The sequence below is a fragment of the Eptesicus fuscus genome, chromosome 5 (assembly GCF_027574615.1).
Source record: "Eptesicus fuscus isolate TK198812 chromosome 5, DD_ASM_mEF_20220401, whole genome shotgun sequence".
Classification (NCBI taxonomy): domain Eukaryota; kingdom Metazoa; phylum Chordata; class Mammalia; order Chiroptera; family Vespertilionidae; genus Eptesicus; species Eptesicus fuscus.
The window spans coordinates 27,762,212-27,784,906 of NC_072477.1; the positions used below are offsets into that span (position 1 = coordinate 27,762,212).

Below are 22,695 nucleotides of genomic sequence, written 5' to 3' on the forward strand. Positions count from 1 at the left end.
GGAATTGGTATAGGAGCGATTTATTTCTAGTCGTAAATTTAGTGCTCAGACAAAATCTCACTCTCCTAAGGTAACACATGCAGCCATCTCATGAGGTTGGTCTGTTTTCTTGGCATGTTTGTGTGTGTGTATGCATGCATGTGTGTGTACATGCAGTATAGGGACCGAGAGCTGAGCTGCCCAGTCGGCCTGGCTCCCCAGCTAATGAGCACCATGTGGTAGTGTATCTGTGGGCCTCCTGCCTGTGCACCCCAGGCACAGCCCTCACGCCTGGCCCCACCCTTGGGGGTGCTCAGGACCTGCTCTTGTACATCAGCCTCACGACACGCGTGCCACCCTCAGACTTCCTGGAGTGCAGCTCCTTCAGGGCTTGCTCCCACTTGGAAATGGCATCGCAGATCTTGAAGAGGCAAAAGACAAAAGTCAGAAAAGCACCTGATGAGGGGCATGAGGTCCAGGCAGGGCTGGACTCGGGCAGAGCAGCAGGGCAGAGTGGAGTGACTGTCCTCCATGGAGAGGATGACCTGAGGGGCCAGGACCCCAGGTGCCTGCGCTTCCTCACTGACTTGGCGTGAGCAGCAAAGCACAGCTTCCCCTATTGGCCTTACCATCTGAGCCCCACCCACCCCGAGGCAAGGCAGGCCCCAGTCAAACACCATGGCCTCACATCACCAGCTCCCTTTCCATCCCACCCCACTCTCCTCTTCAGCAAATATGCCCAGAGGCCTGCTGTGCAGCCAAGCCTTGCAGATGCCCCGACATCTACAGGGAAGGCATGTAGCACAGTGTTTCCGGCAATGGTACAGGACTACAGGCCTTTGTCCTGCTGCCATAAAGAAAGCAGACGGACCCAAACCCTCACGCTCATCAAGTGCTACAGCACATTCCCTCAAACACTTAACACGCGCCACGGCTCTAATCTCAGACCACAATACAAGATAGTCCTCAGTCCCATTCAAGAGCCTTTAATACCCAAGTACCATAAGGACCTACTTCCTAAAAATGTGGCTGAACCTGTAGACACAGCAGAGGCCCTGGCAGACACAACATCCAGGGACGCTGGGCATGCAGGTGCCCACCCGTGTCCCTGTGTGCGTGTGCACGCGTGTGCGCCCGCGTGCGTATAACGGGCAGGCTCGGTCGGGCTGCTGCTGAGAAGTGCCTCCTATCCCGCCCACACCAGCTGAGCAGCAGCTTCCCCTGGATGCCGCACAGCCACCCCAGGGAGAGAGGGATACAGAGCTCTTCTCTCCAGACACAACAGCACAAACATCTTTTCTCTGCCCACCTGGGTACGTTTAAGGATGGCATAGAAGGGGGGACGCAGCCAGACACCTAGCAGGACAGGCTTTTCCCCACCAAAACCCCGAAGCCAGGCGGTGGGTCAGCGGGGCTCAGGGCTCCGCGGGGAGGCCGTCACCTTGACGCTCCCCTGCAGGCAGTGCTCCAGGGCCCGGCCGGACGGATCGTCTGTGAAGAGGGCAAAGCCGGAGTGGGACGGTTTCCTCATGCCTGTCTCCTGGTTCAGCCGCTGGAGGAACTCATCCACTGTGGAGGAGCCGTCGAAGCCCACCACCTGCAGGGGAGAGTATCAGCCCCAGGGGGGGCTCGCTGAGGGACGCCCGCCAGGGCTCGCGGAGGGGTCTGCGTCCAGAGGTGGGGAGGCTTGCCTAAAAGGAGCAAGGGCGGATGCAAGGGCCAAGGAGGCGTCTGTTCTGGATTCACACGCAGAGGGTGCATGCCCAGGGGATGAGCCCGCCCACTGGAGACGAACCCGACAAAAGCTCTGTGTGCCCTTGACTGTCACTTTTTGGGAGGCCCTTTCATGCCATCTTCCTGGTCAGTGTCTCAGTTTCCTGTTCACACAATGGGTTCAAAGATGTACTTCCAGGACATCCAACAGTGGAGCGCTTTTGCGATTCAAGCTCCTCTCTCCTGCCACGCGGGCACTAACCCCCTCTCCCACCCCGAAGTCCCAGGCCCATTCTTTTGCTGGTTTGCTTATCAAGAACCTGCCAATCCTAAGGAGGCTTAGCACCCGCCTGGCCCTGAGGTACTCCCCTCTGGAAGAGACGCAGGACAGGGCTCACGCCTGCCTCACCTGGTAGGTCCCGTTGGCGAAGTGCACGGGGATGCTGAAGGGCAAGGAGTGGTGGAAGGGGTTCCGCAGCAGGATGGACACCACTTCCATGCGCGATGGCCTGGCTTCCCGCTCCCCAGTCTGCAGGGTCCGCTCCACGGCCCGCTGGCAGTAGGTGGCATACTGGCCAGTTTCATTTCTAAAAGGACAGGTGAGGAAGAAGGGAATACCACGGAATCCACACCTCCCTGCCACCTTGGTTCCCAGCCCAGACCCGGCCAGGACCACGTCAGCCGCTGGGGCAGGCCGTGAGCCAAGCCCTGAAGACGGGCCTGGGGTATTAATTTGCCATTCAGGGCCCGTATGAACATGGCAACAGAGAATGGCACTTTGGGAATAATCCGGAGGCAACGGCCCCCACAAAACATCCATGCGCACGTGAACGGGTGTGCAGAAGCCCAGGCCTGCCCAGAACTCCACGTGCGTGTTTGTGTTTACAGCCATCGGTGAAGTCCCCACGGCCACCGAGCAAGTCTCAGAGGGTGGGGGGATCCGACCCGTTTCCCTGTGACACTGAATCATGCCACAGCGGGAGCGAAGGGGCAGCGGGGAAAACGGCGCTCACTCACCGGGGGTCTGCGTGGCGCTGGAGCTGCTGCTGGATGTACCAGAGGCAGTGGTGCTGAGGCAGGAAGAGCGGGGCGCACAGGGCCAGGAGCTGCCAGCACTGCAGGGCACAGGCAGTGGGGTGAGTGCTGGGCCCGCATGCCCCGCCTCAGGGCCCTGAGCTACAGAGCCTTCGGGGCGCTCTCCAAACCGGAGCCCCCACCTTCTCCGGGCACCAAAGCCAACTGGGTCAGGCTTTGACCAGAGCAGCAGTCGCACAAGCTGACTGCACACAGACCTCACCCAAAGGGGCACAGGGAGGGCAGCTGTGCCGAGGCGGCTCTGAGCACGGCCCACTGGCCACCAGGCTCAGGATACCCGCGCAGTCACCTCCTCCCGCTTCCCGCCTCCTGGGTGGCCCTGGCCAATGGCTCCTGTCCGCTCCTCACCCGGGAGCCCCTACCTGCATGAGGGAGTACTTCTGAGGCGGGCGGCAGCTGGTCTGCTTCATGAGTTGGCAGTAGATCTCGCTCTGCAGCTCAGGGTGAACCAGGCACACCTGCAGGGCCCTCTGGACCAGGGACACGTGGTAGTCCACCGAGGCGGCTTCCACGGGCACGTTGATGAAGAGCTGGCAGCACTGGCAGGGACATGACAGCGGGCACTGGCAGGTGCTGAGCCAATGGACAGACGGGGCCGCCCCAGGGCTCGGAGGCTTGCTCACAGGGAGAATGTTTCTAAGAGGGAGCACTGTGCTCGCGGGGAAGGCTACCTCGGGCTAGAATCTTTCCTTCGTTAAATGTTTCTATTACATAAGCAAGACAGACTCATTTTCTGAAAAGATAGAATATTCAAGACAGGCACAAAGAACATCCTAAAAGAGGCCAGAATCCCTCAGGTTCAGAAACAACATAGGCCTGCCTTTTCCTGTCCATCACAGGGGGCGGGAGCTCAAGGGCCAGTTTCACAGGCGCTCCCCCAGGCTGGGAATGAAGGCCCAGAGCTCCCGCCTCCCTGGCCTACAGGTCGTGTGGGGACCCTGTGGGACTCCCCCACCTCCTCTGAGATCCTTCTGTGGGCCAATCCCTAACTGCATGTCCTCCTCACCCGAGGATCACCATGGGGGGCAGAACTGCGTGGGGCAGAGCCTGGGCACATGGCGAGGGCGCCCCCACCCGTGGGTGGGCCGGGGCTCCCCTCCCACTTTACCTTGAAGAGCTTGAGGGCCTCGGTCTGCAGGGCCTCGGAGGGCAGGGTGGTGAGGGACGTGTACAGCCCGTCTTTGCTGTAGCACAGCATGGGGTGCCTCCAGAGGGGGGAGTCTGCCAGCAGAGAGCAGCAGCAGTTAGCCCTGGGCGGGAGCTCTCCTCCCAACCACCCCTTTCGTCTGCGGGGAAGACAAGGGTTTAACGTCTGGGGCCCACGGTGGTGCTGGGTTTACATCTAGAGTGTGGGGCTCACAAGCACAGCTCACAGAGCCCCTACTGCTCTGCTCCTGGGGCTGCCCCAGGGCGAGTGTGCGAGGCGTGGGCATCTGAGTGCAAGCATGTGTGTGCAGGGGAGGCCCGGCCTGCAGGGTCAGCCTGGATGGAGGGGTGCGTATCAGCCTGGATAAACGAGCTGTGGCTGCAGTGGAGGGGGTGTGGTGTGTGCTGTCAGTGCCTCCGGCTCAGAATCAGTAGCAAAATAAAGACCCCAGGGACCCAGGCTTAGGCTTCGCTTATTACAACCCTCACTATAGATCCACCAGCTACCTCCTTCATCAGGCCTCTCCCCACCAGCAAAGCTGCAGGTGACAAAGTCAAACATTGGCCCAGACCACTGGGCAGCCTGAGGGGTCGCCTCAGTCCCTTCATCGGAGACAGGGGCTCTGGAGCTCGGGATGGGGATGCCCTTCTGCGGCTCTGACGGTTTTAAAACAGCGTCAGGGTCCAGCAGTGCTTTCTTTGGGTTCCTGACCAACCATTACCCAGCCACCGCCCTACAACCCGGGCCGAGAGGGCCGTGCTTGCCTTACCTGGGTCTCCCTCATCATCCATCAGTTTGCCAATGATCTGCTCGTAGGCGGTTCCCACCTTGGCGCTGCTGCCCCCTGCGGCCACGGTGAGGTGATAGAGCCACGTGTCCTGGAAGAGGACGGAGAGAGAGCCGTCTGCTGGGGCTGGGCGGGGAGATGGGGCAAGAGCTCCCAGGGGCTTCCTTGAAGGGGCCAAGCCCAGGTGGGGCTCAGCTGGGCCTGGTGAGCAGAAGTCCGGGCCACCAGTGTCGGAGAGGAAAGACCTGGGATCGAACCCAGGTTTCTAAGCTTGTGGTTCTACCTCAGGGAAGAGGTGGTCACTGGGAACAAGTCAACGTATGGAATATTCCCAACCCGGGACGCTGGTTGCCAAGATGTCCGGGAGGGAAATAAACGTGAACGTGGGGAAGATGCGGGGAAAGAGAGAAGGGGCGACGAGAAGCACAGGTCCACGCGTGGCTGTGGGGGCCCGGCCCTCCCTTGCCTTCTCGTGCTTGGTGCCAATGAGGAGGTAGGTGGGGCTGTGCTCCGGGGGGTGGATCCCCAGGGTGCAGTGGGAGGAGAGCAGCCGCCCGGTTCCTCCGGCCTCGTAGTCCTCATCTGAGTCACAGGATCGGTCGACTTCCTCTATGCGTGCGTCCTGCACAGGCAGGTGGCCCAGGGGTCGCTGCGGACATGAGGCTTCCGTGAATGGGAGAGCCCGGGGACAGGGGACTCCTCTCTCGGAACCCTCGGCCCTTCAGGGCTGGGAATCGTGGGTGAGGACAGATACAGGAGACGAGAGCTCGCTGGCTGCCTGCTTGGGGGGGGCAAGGGGGGATGCTCTGTGGAGGGAGCCCGCCAGCTGGCGTTGCACTGGCTGTGGGGTTACGGGGTAGAAGGGAAAGTGGAGCCCCAGGACTGGGGTCTAGGGGGAGAGGGAACGGTGCTGTCCGAGGCCGGGAGTACCTTGTCCTCATGGCTCCGATAGTAGAAGAAGGTTCTCCCGACTAGAGCGCACCAGACCAGCTTGGAGTGGCCATGCTTTACCTGCGAGGCAGAAACGAGCCGGCATCACCAGAACCAGGGGGCCCCGAAGTACATCCGGGCCTGGCACAGGGAAGCCACAGGGAGGCAGACGTAAAAGGCCCTGGTCAAGCTCAGGTCCTCAGTGGAGACGCCCAGACTCCCGGAGGGAACCAGCCCTTTCACAGCGAGGGACCGCGGTGTGCCCCAGGGCACGCCCCGTCCATCCCAGCTAGAGCAGGCCAATCGGGCGTCCTGTCCCAGGAACGTGACCGAGGAAGGACCTGCGTTAGCAGAGGCTGGAGTGGTCAGAAAGCCGAGAGGAAGGGCAGGGCAGGGAGGCCAGTATAAATGGTGTGGGAACAGCAGACGCGCATAGAGGGGACCGAATGGGACGCAGAGGCAGAGAGAGAGCCGCAGCACCCACCGAGCGTGCTCCGACGAGCCGCTCTGCCTCCCGGCGGCTGTGGGCCCAGGTCACATGCTTCCTTGTTAACGTCCCCCCTTACTTGGGGTTCACATGTGCTTCTCCGCTCTTGGCAACCAGAAGAGCCCTAACTAACCCGTCTTCAGGGCCGGCCTGGGATGTTACACGTTTTTAAGTGGCCACACCCACCTCGCTTAGGTCCCAGCTTCCCACTATTCATACTGGCGGGTTCAGGTTGGGGTGGGGGACCCCTAATGACCTCAAAATGGGCACATTCCTCAGTCTTGAGGATAGCTGTTGTTCTAACAACCCCACCCTGTTTCCAGGGAACCATCCATCCCCTGTGGGGTCAGACGGTGTTTGAAGCCAACCAGCTAATCCCTGCGAGGAAATCCCTGGAGGAGCCGTGGATCAAGAGGGGACCCCGTGCCCCTTGGCACTCCCGCGCCTGAATGCGACTCTCAGAAGGCCCGCCTTCCTCCCCCGCGCCAGCCACAGCCATACCTTGGTCAGCCAGCCCTTCACGGTGGGCTTGGTGCCCCCCTGAGGCAGGGCCGGCGGCCCGAGGGCCTGGACCTTCAGCAGCCTCTGCAGCACTCGGATCCACTCCTCCAGCAGGCAGGGCGAGTCCGCCGTCAGGTAATAGGTTTTCTTCTCAGAGACGAGCTGTGCAGGAGGGGGGATGGGGCGGGGCCGGGAGACAGGAGGGTAGAGTAACAGAAACTGGCTCTGGGCGGCACAAACCGCAGCGCCCACTGGGCCATCCTGCTCCCCACCCTGGTACTCGCCCCTTCTTTCCCCCCTCGTCTTGCTCTCCCTGTCTCTCCTCCCTTCACTCTCGCTCCCATTCTGTGTCCTCTTCCTTCCTCGGACTCACAAACTAGGGTCACACCCAGGTGTCTTTCACTCATGCCCGCGTTGCCCCACCTCTGTAACCACCACAGCCGCATCCAAACCAGCACCTCCCTGCTCACCTGGAAGGTCTGTGCACCCTCCTCTCGAACAATCTGGCAACGGGAGTTCAGGTCCACCTGCCCTTGAGGTTTCCGGATGATATCACTCTGTAAAGAAAGGAATGATCTCACTCTAGGTCACGGCAAAGGAGGAAGTGATTCCACGCTTCCCTGGGCTATGCATGGTGGGTAACGTGTTCTGCATCCTGGGTCTGGCCAAATGGAGCAATGGTTAGACCTGGGTCCCTCTGACCCAGCTCAGAAAGCGTAGATTGAGCCTGTATTTCTTTGCTTTTTTTAAAAAAAAATTCTAAAACTACTTTAAACTACAGTTTACAATCACTATCCTTTTGTGTTAGTGTCAGGTGTACAGCACAGCGGCTGGACAATCAGAGGCCTCACAAGGTGTCCTGCTGGCATTTCCAGTGCCCACCGGGCACCACCCCCCGCGGTTACAGCACGTCTGTTCTCCCTGGGCTGCACTGCACGTCCCTGTGACTGTTTCGTGACGACTAACCTGTACTTCTCAATCCCTTCACCTTCCTTGCCCAGCCCCCAACTCCCTCCACCCTGGCAACCATCCGTCTGTGCTCTGAATCTTTAAGTCTGTTTCTGTTTTGTTTGTTCATTTATATTGTATTTAAGATTCCACATTTAAGTGAAAACATGTGGTATTTGCCTTTTTCTGACAGACTTAGCAAAATACCCCCTAGGTCTATCCATGCTGTCGCAAATGGTAAGATTCTGTTCTTTTTCGACCGAGCCTTTAATGTTGGGTCCAAAGCCACCAAGTTATTACTAAGCTGTAAAGCCCTTACATTTTTTTCCTACTACATCCTTTATATCAAGTGTGGCAAATAAGTGGCTTAAATATCACCATTCCCATTTCCAGTGCCACTGCAGACATTACTAATCCATCAGAGCATGCCTGCCTATTGAGCAATCCAGGCCCAGAATCCTTAACAAGGTGTTTGAGACAGCCACGACCAATCAACGAGATTTGCACAGGAGACAAGGCCTTTTTGCCCCCCCTAAAACATTAACATTGGTTATTGATCAGGGAGGGCCTGTCAAAGTAAGTCCCCGTGTCCAAGGCTCCCTAATTCTGAACAGTGTTAGGAAAGATGGGGAGGAGGAAATGGGCTCTCCTTTTTAAAAAAATGTTTTTATTGATTTCAGAGAGAGAGGAAGGGAGAGGGAGAGGGAGATAGAAACATCAATGATGAGAGAGAATCATTGATCGCTGCCTCCTACACGCCCACACGGGATCAAGCCCACAACCGGGCATGTACCCTCACCGGGAATGGAACCGTGACCTCCTGATTCATGGGTCAATGCTCAACCACTGAGCAACACTGGCCAGGCTGGGCTCGCCTTTTAGAACAGTTCTTTTACAGAACCAGGTAAAAGAAGAACTCAGCTGCTGAAGGAAGGCGTGTCCAAGCCAACTCATCTAGAATTGCCTTTGTCTTCTCAGTGCTTGATTTCACTGTGAGAACCAATGACCCGTCTCAGGGTCTGGGTGTGGCTCAAAGCCTCTCCCACCTGCCAGACCTCTGCCCCCTGGCATGGGCCACACTGCCCCTCTTCCAGCTCTCCTCACACAGTCCTGGGGCTGGGTGGGGTCCCTTAGACGACAGTCCTGGGGAGGAGGGTCTCACCGGGGACTTGTAGTACAGGATCTGTCCCTGCCTCAGGACAAACCAGCGCCTCTTCCACGTCTTCACCCGGCTGCCCATTTTCAGCAGGTAGCCCGACTTCTCCAGCGACTCCTGCCGGGGGGAAGGGTGCAGAGGGGAAGGGCAAAAAGGGGGACTCACTGAGGTGTGGACATCACACAGGCCCACGGAGCCCAGCTGAGTCACTGCTTTGTCACCAGTTAGAAAAAAAAATTGAGTACCTACTGTGTGTATTTTCAGGGCACTGTGTCCTGCTAAGGGTTCAGGGAAGACTACATCAAACATGGGTGGCCCTGCTGTGGGAGAGTCCTGCTGGCTGGGGAGCACACCTGACCATGAGCAGGCGGCAGGTCAGGGGCTGCACAAGGGAGAGGTTGGCTGGGAGAGGGGCCTTCAGGAAAGGTCAGCCTTTCCCTCAAAGATGAGCCAGGAGGAGGAGGAGGGCGGCCATTGAGGCAGCAGGGAAGGGAGAGGTTTGGGGAACAGTGGGCACGTCCATCAGGCTGGGGCGGAGGGTTCGGGGCGGGGCAGATTCAGACAGGGCAGCTCGGTGGTGTGGAGCAAGGGCTGGGGATGGGATCTGGCTTTACGGCTGGCTCCGGAGAAGCATGTCTCTGAGCCTCAGGCTTCTCATCCACAGAATGGGGTAATAATCCTGAGAGGATGCGAGGACAACTGAGACAGTACGTGAGAAGCACAGAGCACGGTGCCTGGCACACTGTAAGGACTCAGGAAATGTTAGCTCCCAGCATCCCAGCGTCAGCATGGAGCTAAAACGAGGTACTCTGTGTAACCCCTGGGGCTCGGTGGGCCAGTGTGCTGAGGGTCCCGGGCAGGCAGCTCCCGCCCTGCCCCGCCTCAGCCCCATCCGGTGGGGCCACCCTGAGCTCACCCTGCCCAGGCTCGGCCCCTCAGTGGAGTAGGAGGAGGTGCGCTGTAGTTTGTGCTCAGGCTCTGAGTAGTCGCTGTCCAGGGAGCAGGCATCTGGGGGGATGGCGTAGTCGCCCTCCGAGCTCAGAGAGGACATGGAGACACCTGGCCAAGGGGGAGGATTCGAGGCCTGTGTCCCATGCCACCCAACCCCAGCTCCTCAGCCACCCGGGACCCCCGAGTCTGGGGCTGAGGGTCACGGGCAGAGATCAAGCAGGGACCCCATGCACGGCTGCCCATGGGAGGAGGTGAGGGGCCCCTTGTTGCCCACACCCCTCAGCTCCCCTGCTCCATACCTCTCTTGATAGCCCGGGGGCTGCCTAGTCCACTGGTCTTCCTGGGCTCAGAGCAGGGGACCGAACTCTGGACACTCGCCTGAGAGCTGCAGTCGTCATCGGACCCCGAGGACTCGTCCACAAAGGGCACGGTGCTGATCTGGGTGACTCTCTGCAAGACAGGCCCCGGCCCATGCAGCTCGGGCTGCAAGACACCCCCACCCCCTGACCTGCACTCTGGCTCCAGGTGCTCAGGGTGTGGCCAGCACAGCCTGTCTGGGCACAAGGACGCCGCCACCCAGCCAGGCCACCCACCAGACAACTGTCCCTTCCCAACCTTCCCCCTTGGGCTGACTGGAGGGGTGGGGGAGTGTACACCATCCTCTGTGGTCCCTAAAAGAGCTGCCCCATCCCAGCTAACTCCTAACCACTGTGACCCCTACTCCCTGCCACTAGGGGGCCAGAAAGCCACGCCACAGCCTAAGGATAAGGACAGGAGCTTCACAAACGTGCGGGGACTAGGAAAGACCATCTCCACGGACAGACATTTGCTCAGATTGCTTCTCTCCATGCCGGTGAAACTGGAGCGAAAAGGGCTCTCTGTAGTGTGATGAGGCTTTTTTTTAGAAGACAACTTGGCACTGTCTGTCACCTTTAAAGTCCACCTCTAGACCTCCGTCCTCCGGAGACATGTATACGAAAGTGCACAGAGATAGAGTTGCACAATGATGTTCATCACACCATCGATTTTAGAGAGAAACAGAGATGTGTCCTAAACTGTCCATCAGTGGAGGACAGGCTAAGGTAGCTGTGGGCATCTGCGTGAGGGGACTGGGCAGCCCTCCAGGGGAGGCACGGCAGGAGGGCCTGGCACACGGCTGGGAGAACAAGCAAGGGGTAGAATGACACGCAGTGTGACCCCTCGGTGTGCACGCACGTGTATGTGCAAGTGAGAGAGAGCGACTCTTTGTGAACGCAGCTGCAAACACAGCAGAAGGCCTTCCAGAACAAGTTCCAGACCACGAAGGACAGCGGCCCCGGGCGGGGAGCTGGGGGAAAGCAATGCGGGAGGAAACTCCACTCTCGGCTTCTTATTCTTCCATAAAAAGTTTTACCACGTATAACCGTTACGATTTCAAAAACTAATCATAAAAGGAGACGAAAATGCATATAAAACTTGCTGCCCTTTTATCTGATTTTTGTTTTAAAAAGTGTGGGGATGTATGGAGTTTATATGGGAGTGTATGTCTGAACACGTAAAAAGTCCTAAAAGGAGCCCCACCCTCCGGGACACGCGTGTGACAAGATGGGGGGACAGGCGGAGCAGCCATAGGCTTAACCTTTCACTTTTTCCTTGGCCCACAATCATATTTATTCAAATTTTTGTAAATATAGAACTTTTCTACTGGAAGTCTGATAAAGATGATAAAACTAAAAACGACTTACGGTGTGGGCTGTGCTTCTTGCCCAGAGTTGTGTGTGTGAGTGCGTGTGTGTGTTGTGTGTGTTGTGTGTGTGTGTGTGTGTGTGTGTGTGTACAGAAACCTGACCCTGGGGCCCCACTCCAGCCACTGACTGGACAAGGAGCCGGGGGCAGGGGGGGGTTGGGGGGGGCAGCCGTCCTTGGAGAGCAGTTCTTACCCCCTTCAGGACTGTGTAGACAGGCACCGAGCAGTTCTTGTAGACAAGGCCCGAGAAAGGCCCAGGGGACGAAAGAGAGGGAGGCCTTGAACCTGGAGGGGCAGGGAAGGGGGACGCGATGAGCTCCAGGCCGTGGCCCAGGACGGGGTGTGGGGACTGCAGAGGGAGGAGGAGGAAAGCTGCAGACGGAGTTCCCTGGAACAGCACTCCGGGGACAGATCTTAGGATAAGGGCCACGGCCTTTGTTCCCACTCTTGCCAAGGCGAGTTACCCGTCAAGCGAGTTACCCGTCAAGCGCTACGTGGCGCTCACAGCCCGTGGGGATTCTGTGGCCGGCCCGGGGACTCGGGAGGCTGTGGTGGGGATGGGCCTCTCTCAGGGGCTCACATAAATCAAGGTACTGGGGCCCCTTCCCCCCACGCCTTTACCACAGTGCAGGTAGAGGGCTGGGCTGGGGGACCCCTCCTCTATAGTCCCCTCCAGCTCTCTGATTGGCTACAACCCTGTTCAAGACCACGCCCACCCAGCAGGTAATGGGCTGAATCTGCAGTTTCCTTTTCTCTCCAAGGCAGCCCTGGCTGTGGGATTTCCCCTGAAACTCACCTGTTGGGGGGTGGGGGGAAGTGGAAATGGGGTGCCAGGTGACCAGAGCCCTGGGTGTTGCCCAGAAGCCTCTCCTCCGCTGCACGTCCACCCTGACCACCATGGGCACCCCACCTGGGACTCACCGAAGCAGGTGGCACTACTTCGGGGAGGTACGTCCGAGAGACACATGCCTGACGTGGCCACGGCATAGATGCGGCTCTCCTGGAACGAGAGGTCCCAGGAGGGTCAGAGCCCATGGCTACGCCCACCCCAGCCCCTCCTGGGTGTGGGGAAGAGCAGGGCTTTGCAGGCAGCCAGACCTGCGTCCACATCCAGGCTCGGCCGCTTACAGGAGGGAGAATCGGGCCAGTTACATCATTTCTGGGCCTCAGCTCTGAAATGGGGGGTAACAGACTCAGGTGTTGTGAGAATCCAATTAAATTATTGATGTGAACATCTAACACCTGGACTTTAACCAGTGCCCAACAGCCACTCACCTCTCTGACCCCTCCCTTCGGGGGGAAGGAGACTCTGAGGGGAGGGGTCGGTGGCGTGTCTCTGAGCCTGACCCATTTCCCAGCTCTTGGGTCTCAGGCTCTCACCCCTAGAAGTGGGGTGTGGACCACCAGGAAGTCAGAGCCCCGAGGTGAGGGCATGACCTTCTGTAAGTCAGTTTGGAAGCTGGGACACAGATTTTTCTCTACAGTAATAATGCCCCATCACGGCTAGGCTTTGGTCCGACCCACAAAGCCTGTGTCAAACGGAGAACCCCACCCACAAGCCGCTAGAGGCGTGGATGGGGAACACCCACCCTCAACTCTAGCCTCTCCCCTGGATGGCCCCACCTTCGCCTTTGCATATCTCTTTTCTCCAGTCAAGATAAACGGACAACAAGGCCCCGTCAGGTGACTGGTGAGTCACAAGGACCAAGAAGGTCAGCTCAGGGGGCAGGGCAGTGGGGCTGAGGCACCTGGGAGGAGGGCCGGGCTGGGATGAGATCCCCAGATAAGGGCCTGGGAATGTCAGGTAGGACGTGTGAGGCAGTTAGGGTCCCCTCCTGGGGCACTGGGGTGGGGCAGACAAACTGGGACCACGTAGTAAAATTAGGCATCAAGAAGATTGTTACTCTCAGTGGTGGCGGACCATGAAAAAGCGAAGCTTGAGGAATTCAGGTTCACCATGATTTAGGGATTTAGGCAGTTATCACTGGACAAATAGGAGTGTTTCACAAAAGGCCATCTAATGTCTAACAAGGGTTATTTCGGAGGTCCACAGAAAAAGGGCTCTGCAAACCCTAAATTGGCAAATAAGATTATCCAACTCCCTCGGATGGGATCGCCTTGTAATTCTCAGTCTTGGTGCGCGCCCCCGCCCCATGGTCACTGCCCAGTTGGTCTCACCTGAGAAGAAAGGCCGGGCGCCCTGGCCACTGTGGCTTCCTAAGCCGATGGGAGAGCCTGTCTCAGGGCCTGGGTGGAGCTAAGCCCCCTGCCGGTCCCTTGCTGAGAGCTCCCTCGCTGCCCGCCTCGGCTTTAGGGCTCCAAGGGCATTTGTAATTACAAGACCACAGTGACCAAGAGGAGGGATGGTCCCGATGGCGTTCCAGCCCGGCCTGGCCCTTCCCCCAGCTTCAAAGCCTCTCCACCTTGTCCCACCTGCCCCTTCGCTCCTGGTCCACCTGCTGCTTCCCTGCCTTACCCTCCTGGGGCCCTGCCGGGACCCCGGGGCTTCAGGGAGCTCGGCAATCCTTGGCCTGTGGACCTCCTGGCCCTCCCCCCGCAGGTGTGTCTTGAGTCATTCAGGTCTCCCTGTGGAAATCACTGCTAAGCACGCAGCCCATAAGCTTGGGTGATGAGGCAGTTCAAAAGGAGACCCTGAAAGGTGGGCCTCCCAGGCAGTGATGGGGAGGAGGGGGAGGGGGCACGCCCCAGCACACAATTCCCTGTGCTGCCAGGAGCCTGACGGACGTCCCCTGCAGCATGCAGGGGTCAGACCCTGAGGGAGAGGCTGACAGCTACTCTCCGACGTCCTCCAAGAGGCAGGAAGCTGGAGAGTCAGAGCCGGGCTCAGGGGGCCGGTCCACCACCACTGGGAGTAATCATCTTTTTGTGCCTAATTTTACGACTTGGTGCCCATTTATCTGCCCCACTCCAGGCCCTTCCTGGAACACCCTCACTGCCCCACGTGAGGGTGTCTTACTTAAAGCCTGGTCCCTCACTAACGACTACATGACCTTGGCCACGTAACTAAGTCTGCAGGGAGAGCGGTTCCCCGATCTGTAAAGAAAAACAGCACCCAACTCCTTGCGCAGACACGGCGAGGAGTCCTGGCCTGTGGCGGGCTCCGTGCTCAGCTTCCGACATCCGTGATCTCATCTCACCCTCACCACGGACCCGTGCAGCCTTAGCAACGCCCATCCCCACCCCCCTCCCATTTAATGGAAAACGTGAGACACGAAAGTGGAGAGAACAGAATCGAGTACGACTTCACGGACCCATCGCCCAGCTCTACAGGGATTAGTGCGTGGCGGTCTCGTCTCATCGGTACCCCCACCCAGATCACCGATTCTGAAGCAGCCCCCCCACAGCACAGCGTTTTACCCTGTGGTGCAAGGGAGGAAGCCCAGGCTCAGAAGTAACAACAGCCAACACTTCCGTGCCACTCCCCATGACCCACTCCTGCAAGTACTTGCTACTATTAACCCGATAAAGCGGGCACCATTATCCCCATTTTACATACAGGGAAACCGAGGCACAGAGGGTTAGCCACTTGCCCCGGTCACAGAGGTAGTGACTCCACCCTCGTGATTTGACGTTGGAAGCCCTGCCCTTAGCGCCCACGCCGCACCACCTCTAAGAGTGAGAGGCCGGACGAGAAGGCGTGCACACCGCCCCGCACAGCACCAACCTGGCGAGTGGCACACGGCGGGCGCTGGCTTAGGACACGAGAGCTGGCCTCCGCCCAATCACCCCCATCCCGGCTCTGCCCCTGGCTGGCTGGGAGCTCTGGGCAGGCCCCGTGGAACCAGCTCCTGGAAGCACCGTGAGCACGACCGCCCGGCCCCTGCTCAGTGTGTGGCTGTGCTCGAGGACGCGGGTCACCCTCGTCAGCCCTGCCCAGCCCCCAGGGGGCCTCTTACCCAGGATGGAAACCGGTGCAAGGGGGGTGTGGGTGGTTTGCTTCCCAAATCCACTTCCACCAGCTCCGCTGTGGAGACCTTCCGGCTCTCTCGTTCCTCCTTCCTCCCGGCTGGGGGCGGCTCCTCCATCTCCATCTTCTCTGGTTCCTCCTCGAGCCCCACGGGGGCCGGCACCTCGGGAAGGCCGGAGTGTGGGGGGGCGGCCAGGGTCCCAATCCCCACGCTCACCACGTGGTTGGAGCGCTCAGGGCCCACGGGGGGCTGGCTGTGGTGCCGCTTGGCCAGCTGGACACTGTCGGAGGGGGTGCCGGGAGCCCGCACCTTCGGGAGGGTCAGGCTGCAGCCGGGGCCACCTTCCCTGGCAGAGGTCTTTGTCCCAGGGAGGGACCCTCCCTGAGCAGTGACCAGGACCTCACCCCAGGACGACAAAGCATGTCTGGGGGTGCAAGTCTTCAGGCACAGCTGGCCAGGAGAGCCCTCTCTTCCCAGACGAGATGGAAGGGTCTTGGCCTCTGACAGTCCCCCGGGACGGACCACGATGGAACTGAACTCCTCCAGCGCGCTCCTCACTTCAGGGACAGAGTCCTCGCTCTGCAGAGAGCCTGGGGCGGGTGCCGGCAGGGCGGCCTTCAGAGCGTCCTGGGCCTGAGCACCACTGTCCTGCCCCATCAGCGGGGCTCCTGGCCCTGCAGGGACAGAATCCTGCTCTGGGATTTCCTGGGGGGCCACCAGCAGGTTCTCGGAAAGCGCCATCTGAAGAGCTATGGTTGGGGCAAAAGCAGGCATGTCGAGAGCTATCTTAATTCAGCCCCACACCCCGACACTCACACACACACACACCGGCGCACGCACACACACACACTGGCACACACACCGGCACGCGCACACACACACACACACACACTGGCACACACATAGACCCTGGGACACGCGCGCGCGCACACACACACTCACACACACACACCGTGCACACGCACACACCAGCATACACACACCAGCATACACACACACCAGCACACACACACACACACCGGCGCGCGCGCGCGCGCACACACACACACACACACACACACACACTGGCACACACACAGACCCTGGCGTGCGCACGCGCGCACACACACACACACACCAACACACACCAACATACACACCGGCACACACACACACACACACACACCAGCACACACACACACACACACACACACACACACCAACACACACAACACACACACACACACACACACACACACACTGGCCCACTTACCTTCTAGGGCTTCCTGAAGGGCTGCCACCTGCTCCACCAGGCGCTGATTACAGCTTTTCAGGTGCTGGTTCTCCATCTCCAGCTGGGCACAAGGAAAGCGGAAGGTTGAGAATCCTCAGCTTACCGCTTTAGACACATCATTCAAAATAAGCTTAAAATCCTTTTTAAAGACCAAACCTTCGGAAAGTGCTGCCCTGAGCTCCTCCCTTCCTCTGGGCTAGCCAGTCTCGTTTGGGATAGAGTTCCATTTGGCAATCCCTGCCCTTTTCTTTCTAGTTTCATTTTTAAGCTTTTTAAAATTGTGAAATACACACACACAGAAAACTGCACAGCACGTCAATGCACGGCGTAACAAATGATGCTGAAGCGAACACGCACGTGACCACCATCCAGGTCAAGGAATTCTCCAGCCTTCCACCACCCTGGGCTTGCCCTTTTCCAATCACACGTCCCTCCCTCCCAGAGACAACCCTTCTTCTAAGCTTAAGAGACTCACTGCCTTGCTTTCTGGGTTTTACCATCTAAGTATGAATCCTTACACATATCGATTCTTAAAAAATGTTGTTAATCCGCACCCGAGGGTATTTTTCCATTGATTTTTGGAGAGAGTAGAAGGGAGGGGGAGAGATAGAGAGAGAAACATCAATGTGAGAGAGACACATAGATTGGTTACCTCCCGCACGTGCCCCAACCAGGGCCAGGGATTGATTGAGTCTGCAACTGAGGGACGTGCCCTTGATCGGAATCGAACCGGGGCCCTTCAGTCTGCAGGCCGAAGCTCTATCCCACTGAGCCAAACAGGTAAGGCCATATGGATTTTGTACCCATTTTTGAACTTTATATAAATGGAATTATACACCATGTACTTCTGTGTCTGGCTTCGTTCAAACAACACAATGTCCATGAGATCCATCCTCATGGTTGCTTCATTTCTTAAAAAAAAATTTTTTTTTAATTCTCACCCGAGGATATTTTCCCATTGATTTTAGAGAGAGTGGAAGTGCGAGGGAAATATCGATGTGAGAGAAACACATCTATTGGTTGCCTCCTGCACGAGCCCTGACCAGGGCCCGGGCTGGGGAGGAGCCTGCAATCGAGGTAGGTGCCCTTGACCGGAATCGAACCAGGGACCCTTCGGTCTGCAGGCCAACACTCTATCCACTGCTAAGGATGTATTTCTTTTAAATGAAATCCAACATACCTTTTAGCAAGAGGTCAGGGCTGTGCAATCATCAGCTCTGTCCCCAGGAACTTGTAGCCTAGCAGGTGACCTGAGATGTGTGTCCATCGAAGGGGACAGATGACCCCCTACAGGTGTGAGCCACACGTGTCAGGACAGAGGGGAACAAATGAGCTCCCATCCTTTCCCAAACTTTAACTCCTTTTCCTTGTGTTTAGGAAGGTTTTTTATTGTTTCTGTTTTTTGTTTGTTTGTTTTGTTAGTAGCACTGTAGCGTCTAGTCCCCAGTTTCCTAAACAAAGCTATAGCAAGTGATGAATTAGGAAGGTGATGCCATTTGTGGAAAGTAGAACCGGGGCTGTCAGGGGCTGGGAGGCGGAGGGAGGAGAGAACGGAGTTAGTGTTGAATGGGTACTGAGCTTCTATTTGGGGTGCTGAGACGTTTTGGAAACAGACTGTGGTGATGGTTGTGAAAGTACTTAATGCCACTACAATTTACACTTAAAACCCAGCTACAATGGTACAACTTAGGTACATTTTTAAACATTAAAAGGAATGGAGAGGACAGAGGAGAAAGTGGAGAGCGCGGATGGTTAAGGGCCGCGTGTGCGCCTCAGCGGGAACTGATGCGACTCTACAGAAGTGAGGCTCGTTGCTTTTCCCCAAACTTACACACAGCACAGAGCTACTCAGGAGCTCTGGGAACCCAGCCACAACAGAGGAAGGGGAAAGTGAAGTGGCGGGTCTCAGCATTTGGGCTGAAAGAAGGGCAAATGGTTAACAAAATGAAGGACGGTCAAGGCCCCTCACACAGGAGGCGGAAAAAGGCTGAGGGGCGTGAGCACTCATGTCCATCCCAGGCTCCGGGGAAGAGTGTGCGACTCACCTCTGCTAACTTTAGGGTCACCCATTCCTTGATCTTTGCAGCTTTTTCTTGAACAATTTTTGCTTCCTCGGCTCTCATCTGCTTCTACAAGAAAGAGAGGACCTTCAGTTAATGACAACAGTCACTGTTTTAGTGACTAATTGGAGGCGGGAAACCCTGAGAAGAAATATCAGGCGACTGGACAGGGCGCCCTAATAGAAAAACATAAATTCACTTACGAATATGTTTAATATTCTTAACGTGGGAAAGGCCTTCCTAAGCACAGAGAAATCCCAAGAAGTCACGAAGGAAAAGACTAATAAATCTATACCATCTGGCCAAAATTACTATCTGGCCAAAAAAGAAAAGAATCCCTTAAACAAAATCAAAAGACCAAACTGGAGGATGATTTGCAACACACACAAAGGTCTAATTTGAAATAAACAACCCAAAGGATATGAACAGGAAATCAACAGAAAAAGGAGGCAACGAAACCCATGAAAAAGCTGTTCGTCCTCCATCATAATTTTAAGAAATCTGATAAAAACGAGACATCACTTTCCTCTATCAGACTAACACAACTTAAAAGTTTAATATTGTCCCAAATTATCAAGAATGTTGGAAAATAACCCTCTGACATGAACTGGCTAAGTCTTTCTGGGAGCAATTTGAGAATATCTGTCAACGTTTTAAATGTACATATTATTGAACTAGTAAACCGCCTGCGCTCAGGAACCGTCGGCTGCAGTTTGATAAAGCAACAAAGACAAAACAACTCAACACTGAAAATCACCAAATTTCCACACATAAGGGAGAAATAAACATGAAAACAGGATGCTGTGCTTTGCTACCCAAGACACGTTCACAACCAACAGTGGTTAACGGAGGAGAAGGAAGGAAGGATTGGGGACAGAGGGAAAATGTCATTTTATGCTCTTCTTACCAGACTCATGTATTATCTTGGCAGTTAAAAACAGAAAATGAAGCTGAATTAGCTCATGAGAACCACCATTCCCTCAACATAATCAGGGGAGCACCTAAGGTGATAGAAAAGCGAGGTTTGTATGGAAAGCACAGCAGCCCGGGCTAGAAGGAAAGGCAGGCTTTGGGGCTTTGATTCTGCCTCTGAGGCTTACCTGCCGTGGGCACCTGACCCTCGGGCCTGCGTGTCATCTCCAGGCTGGGGGGCGGCACAGCTCCCTCCGGGAGGACTGTGACCACGAAGTCACAAGTGCCCAGCCCGGTGCCGGCGGCCCAGGTAATCAACCAGTTCCACAGCGAGCACAAGTGCCCTGACCTAAACGCATGGGGGTGCGGGACATTCTGCAGCAGCGTACAGACCAGCAATGCCGACTCTGGCTACACTTCCCGGGCAAAACTGCCTCATAAACGTGTGACGGACAGACGCTCCCAACAAGGGCGTCTGTGCAAGTGAGATGGGAACATGGAAATGTCCGACTCGACTCACAACTGCAGAGCTGGAAGGACCTTAAGTTAAGGTCATCTGGGTTAGGGGCTTGCAAACTGGCCCACAGGCCAAACCCAGCCTCCACTTGTCCCTGCCCCCACCCCCCCCCGCCCCTCCCCGTACCCGCTTTGCCTGCCTACTTTTGGAAATAAAGTGTATTGAAACCCAGCTCTGCCCACTCATTTATACGTGGGCAAGGGCGGCTTTCGCGCTGCCACAGCAGAGTTGAGTAGTTGCAACAGAGATCATGTGGCCCGCAAGCCGAACATCTTTCCTCTCTGGCCCTTTATGGAAAAAGTCTGCTGACCGAGCCCTGACGTACTTGGACACTGAGGCCCGGAGGGGTGAAATGCCTTGCCCCGGTCCGCTCCTGGCACAGCTGGGACTAAAACCAGGTCTACTGACTTACAGAGCAGCATTCTTCCTAGCCTGATCTTGACCTATTATGGCTGTAAAACCTTTTTTTTTTTTCTGACCTAAGCTCCAGCAGGACTCTGTTGCCCAACAATCGCCAGATCTGCCACGTCTATGAACCACTCGAGAGAAGGAATCTCTGAAATCCATGGGAACAGATTAGAGTCCATGTGTCAGAGTTCTATTTTCCCATGATTTTCCAGGGACACCTGGTGCCGCGCAGATTACAGAGCCACACCCACAAGGGAAACGTCAGTGAACGCTGGCGAACGATGGTGTGTTTGCCCCTGACGGTGGGAAGGTCCGGCCAGGATTAGCGGGGACCTGTATGGAGAGGGCACATGTGGAAAGTTAAGTCATCTGGCCACGCGGCGGGGTCATGGGCTGGAAAGGATGGAGCTGGGGCACCAGGAAAAGTTGGTAGGCACGGCCAAAGGCAGAGGGGAGGGGCAGAACTAGGACGAAGTTAATGAGACTGTGAAAGGGAGGAGCTGGGCAGGGGGAGCGGGTGGGGGATGTTCCAGACGTCGTCTCCGGAGCAAAGGTGCGATTGTAGCTGGGATGCGGGGCAGTGGCCCTCCTGGGCTCCCGTGTGCTCAGGACAGGAGGCCGCGTTTCAGAAGCAGCAGCAACGTATGGACTCAGGGCCGCTGAGAGACTCTGGCCACCCGAGGCTGCTGGGACGGCTCTGCTGCTCCGATCCTCCGGCCCGGGGTTATGTCCCTCATGCGGGCAGGGCACATGCCAGGGAGGGGAAGGAACAGCTCTCCTTACCAAACACCAACCTCCGGCCTGACACAACACACGTATCACTAGCTCATTCTCCTGACAGCCCTCTGACGTGTGACAGCCCCTCTACTATGGACGTGCAAAATGAGAAGCAGCTTAGGTAACCTGCCCACAGCTCGAGAGCAGCGGGAGCTAGAGGCGGGACTGGAACCCAGATCCGTCTGCCTCCAAGGTCCTTCTCCCGCGGTATCCCCTGCCTGGCTCCTAGGGTGCCTCCCAAGAATGAAATCGGCGCAGGACAGAACAGGCTCAAGAGGGAGTGAGCGCCCCACCACGGGAGGGTCAAGCCGAGGGGCTCTGCTCAAGAAGCTGGGCCAACGGGCGCAGGTGCTGCCGTGGGCACCGGCGCTCCGCTGCGTGGAGCCCTTACCTGCTTCTCCAGCTGTGCCTCCAGCCGGCCGATGCGCTCGTCTCTGCCCTGCACAGCTTTCAGTAACTCCTGGTACTTCCGGTGCAGGCTGCCTGCGGAGCCCACGTTCTTCAGGTTGGAGAGTTTCACCTTCTCTTCCATCACACTCACCTGAAGAGGACCAAGCACCTCACAGGGTTGGGATGTGCTGTGTGAAACGGCCACTAACACGGGAGGGGACACTTCCTGATACCCCAGCCCGTGACTCCCAGGCAGAGCCCGTACCCAGAGCAGTGGGGCCCATTAATTCAATGACCATTTACTAAGCCTCATCTGGGCCAGAAAAAAAAAAAAAAGGAAATGACAGGGAGAAACAGGTGGGTGTTGGGTCCCCTAATGCTGGAGCCCTGGTGGGGATGAGCCGGCAGGACAGACAGCCCTGGAGAGGAACTGCTCCGGCCTCACTGCGGCAGACATTTGCTGCTCACGGCATGTCCATGGCTTCCCGATTATTTCCAGCCCCTGCAGTGAGAGGAGCATGGGATTCTGTCCAGTCAGTGGGCCTGAGGGGAAGGACCCGTATTGCTGGGCTCAAGCACCCGGCTCCCTTTCCTTGGCATGGCAACCAAGGAGGCTGCATGCTCCAGATGGCCCAGCTAGAGGATGGAGAGCTCCGTATGCCTGGATCCCTGAGTCCCCGTGTGGAGCAGAATCCCCGGCGCACCTGCCCTGGAGAAGTACCACGAGTGAGAACGAAACGTGATAAACCACTGAGATGTCAGACTTAACTTGTTATCTCAGCATAAAACCTAGTCTATTTGGACTAGTCCACTCACCCACTCCCTGCACGGACCATTAACCAAAGACTCATTCGCACCCACAGAAAGCTCCCTGCACCTTAGTTTGTTCAGCAGTTCTGACGCATGACTGCGGGTTTTCCTTGTCCCTGTAAGCTCATCCGTGTGATGAGTAGGTCCACATGAGCTCAGGGGAAGGGGCAGGAACGGCCAAGGGTCACCTCCCCTGCAC

The 22,695-nt window shown here is 57.1% G+C and overlaps 1 protein-coding gene across 1 annotated transcript in view; it reads right to left on the minus strand.

The window, feature by feature from the left end:
- Positions 1-22,695, minus strand: part of PLEKHH1 (pleckstrin homology, MyTH4 and FERM domain containing H1) — a 44,543-nt gene that overhangs the window by 5,548 nt on the left and 16,300 nt on the right. Inside the window, exons 4-23 of the mRNA XM_054715971.1 lie at positions 21,688-21,837; positions 18,668-18,751; positions 16,602-16,683; positions 15,338-16,098; positions 12,342-12,420; positions 11,614-11,705; positions 9,994-10,144; positions 9,660-9,802; positions 8,750-8,860; positions 7,110-7,196; positions 6,640-6,801; positions 5,652-5,732; positions 5,188-5,370; positions 4,704-4,812; positions 3,896-4,008; positions 3,150-3,326; positions 2,710-2,807; positions 2,102-2,279; positions 1,421-1,576; positions 300-400 (exon numbers count right to left, since the gene is read on the minus strand). Of these exons, the coding sequence (XP_054571946.1) occupies positions 300-400; positions 1,421-1,576; positions 2,102-2,279; positions 2,710-2,807; positions 3,150-3,326; positions 3,896-4,008; positions 4,704-4,812; positions 5,188-5,370; positions 5,652-5,732; positions 6,640-6,801; positions 7,110-7,196; positions 8,750-8,860; positions 9,660-9,802; positions 9,994-10,144; positions 11,614-11,705; positions 12,342-12,420; positions 15,338-16,098; positions 16,602-16,683; positions 18,668-18,751; positions 21,688-21,837 (3,098 nt within the window). The remainder of the gene's footprint in view (positions 1-299; positions 401-1,420; positions 1,577-2,101; positions 2,280-2,709; positions 2,808-3,149; positions 3,327-3,895; positions 4,009-4,703; positions 4,813-5,187; positions 5,371-5,651; positions 5,733-6,639; positions 6,802-7,109; positions 7,197-8,749; positions 8,861-9,659; positions 9,803-9,993; positions 10,145-11,613; positions 11,706-12,341; positions 12,421-15,337; positions 16,099-16,601; positions 16,684-18,667; positions 18,752-21,687; positions 21,838-22,695) is intronic.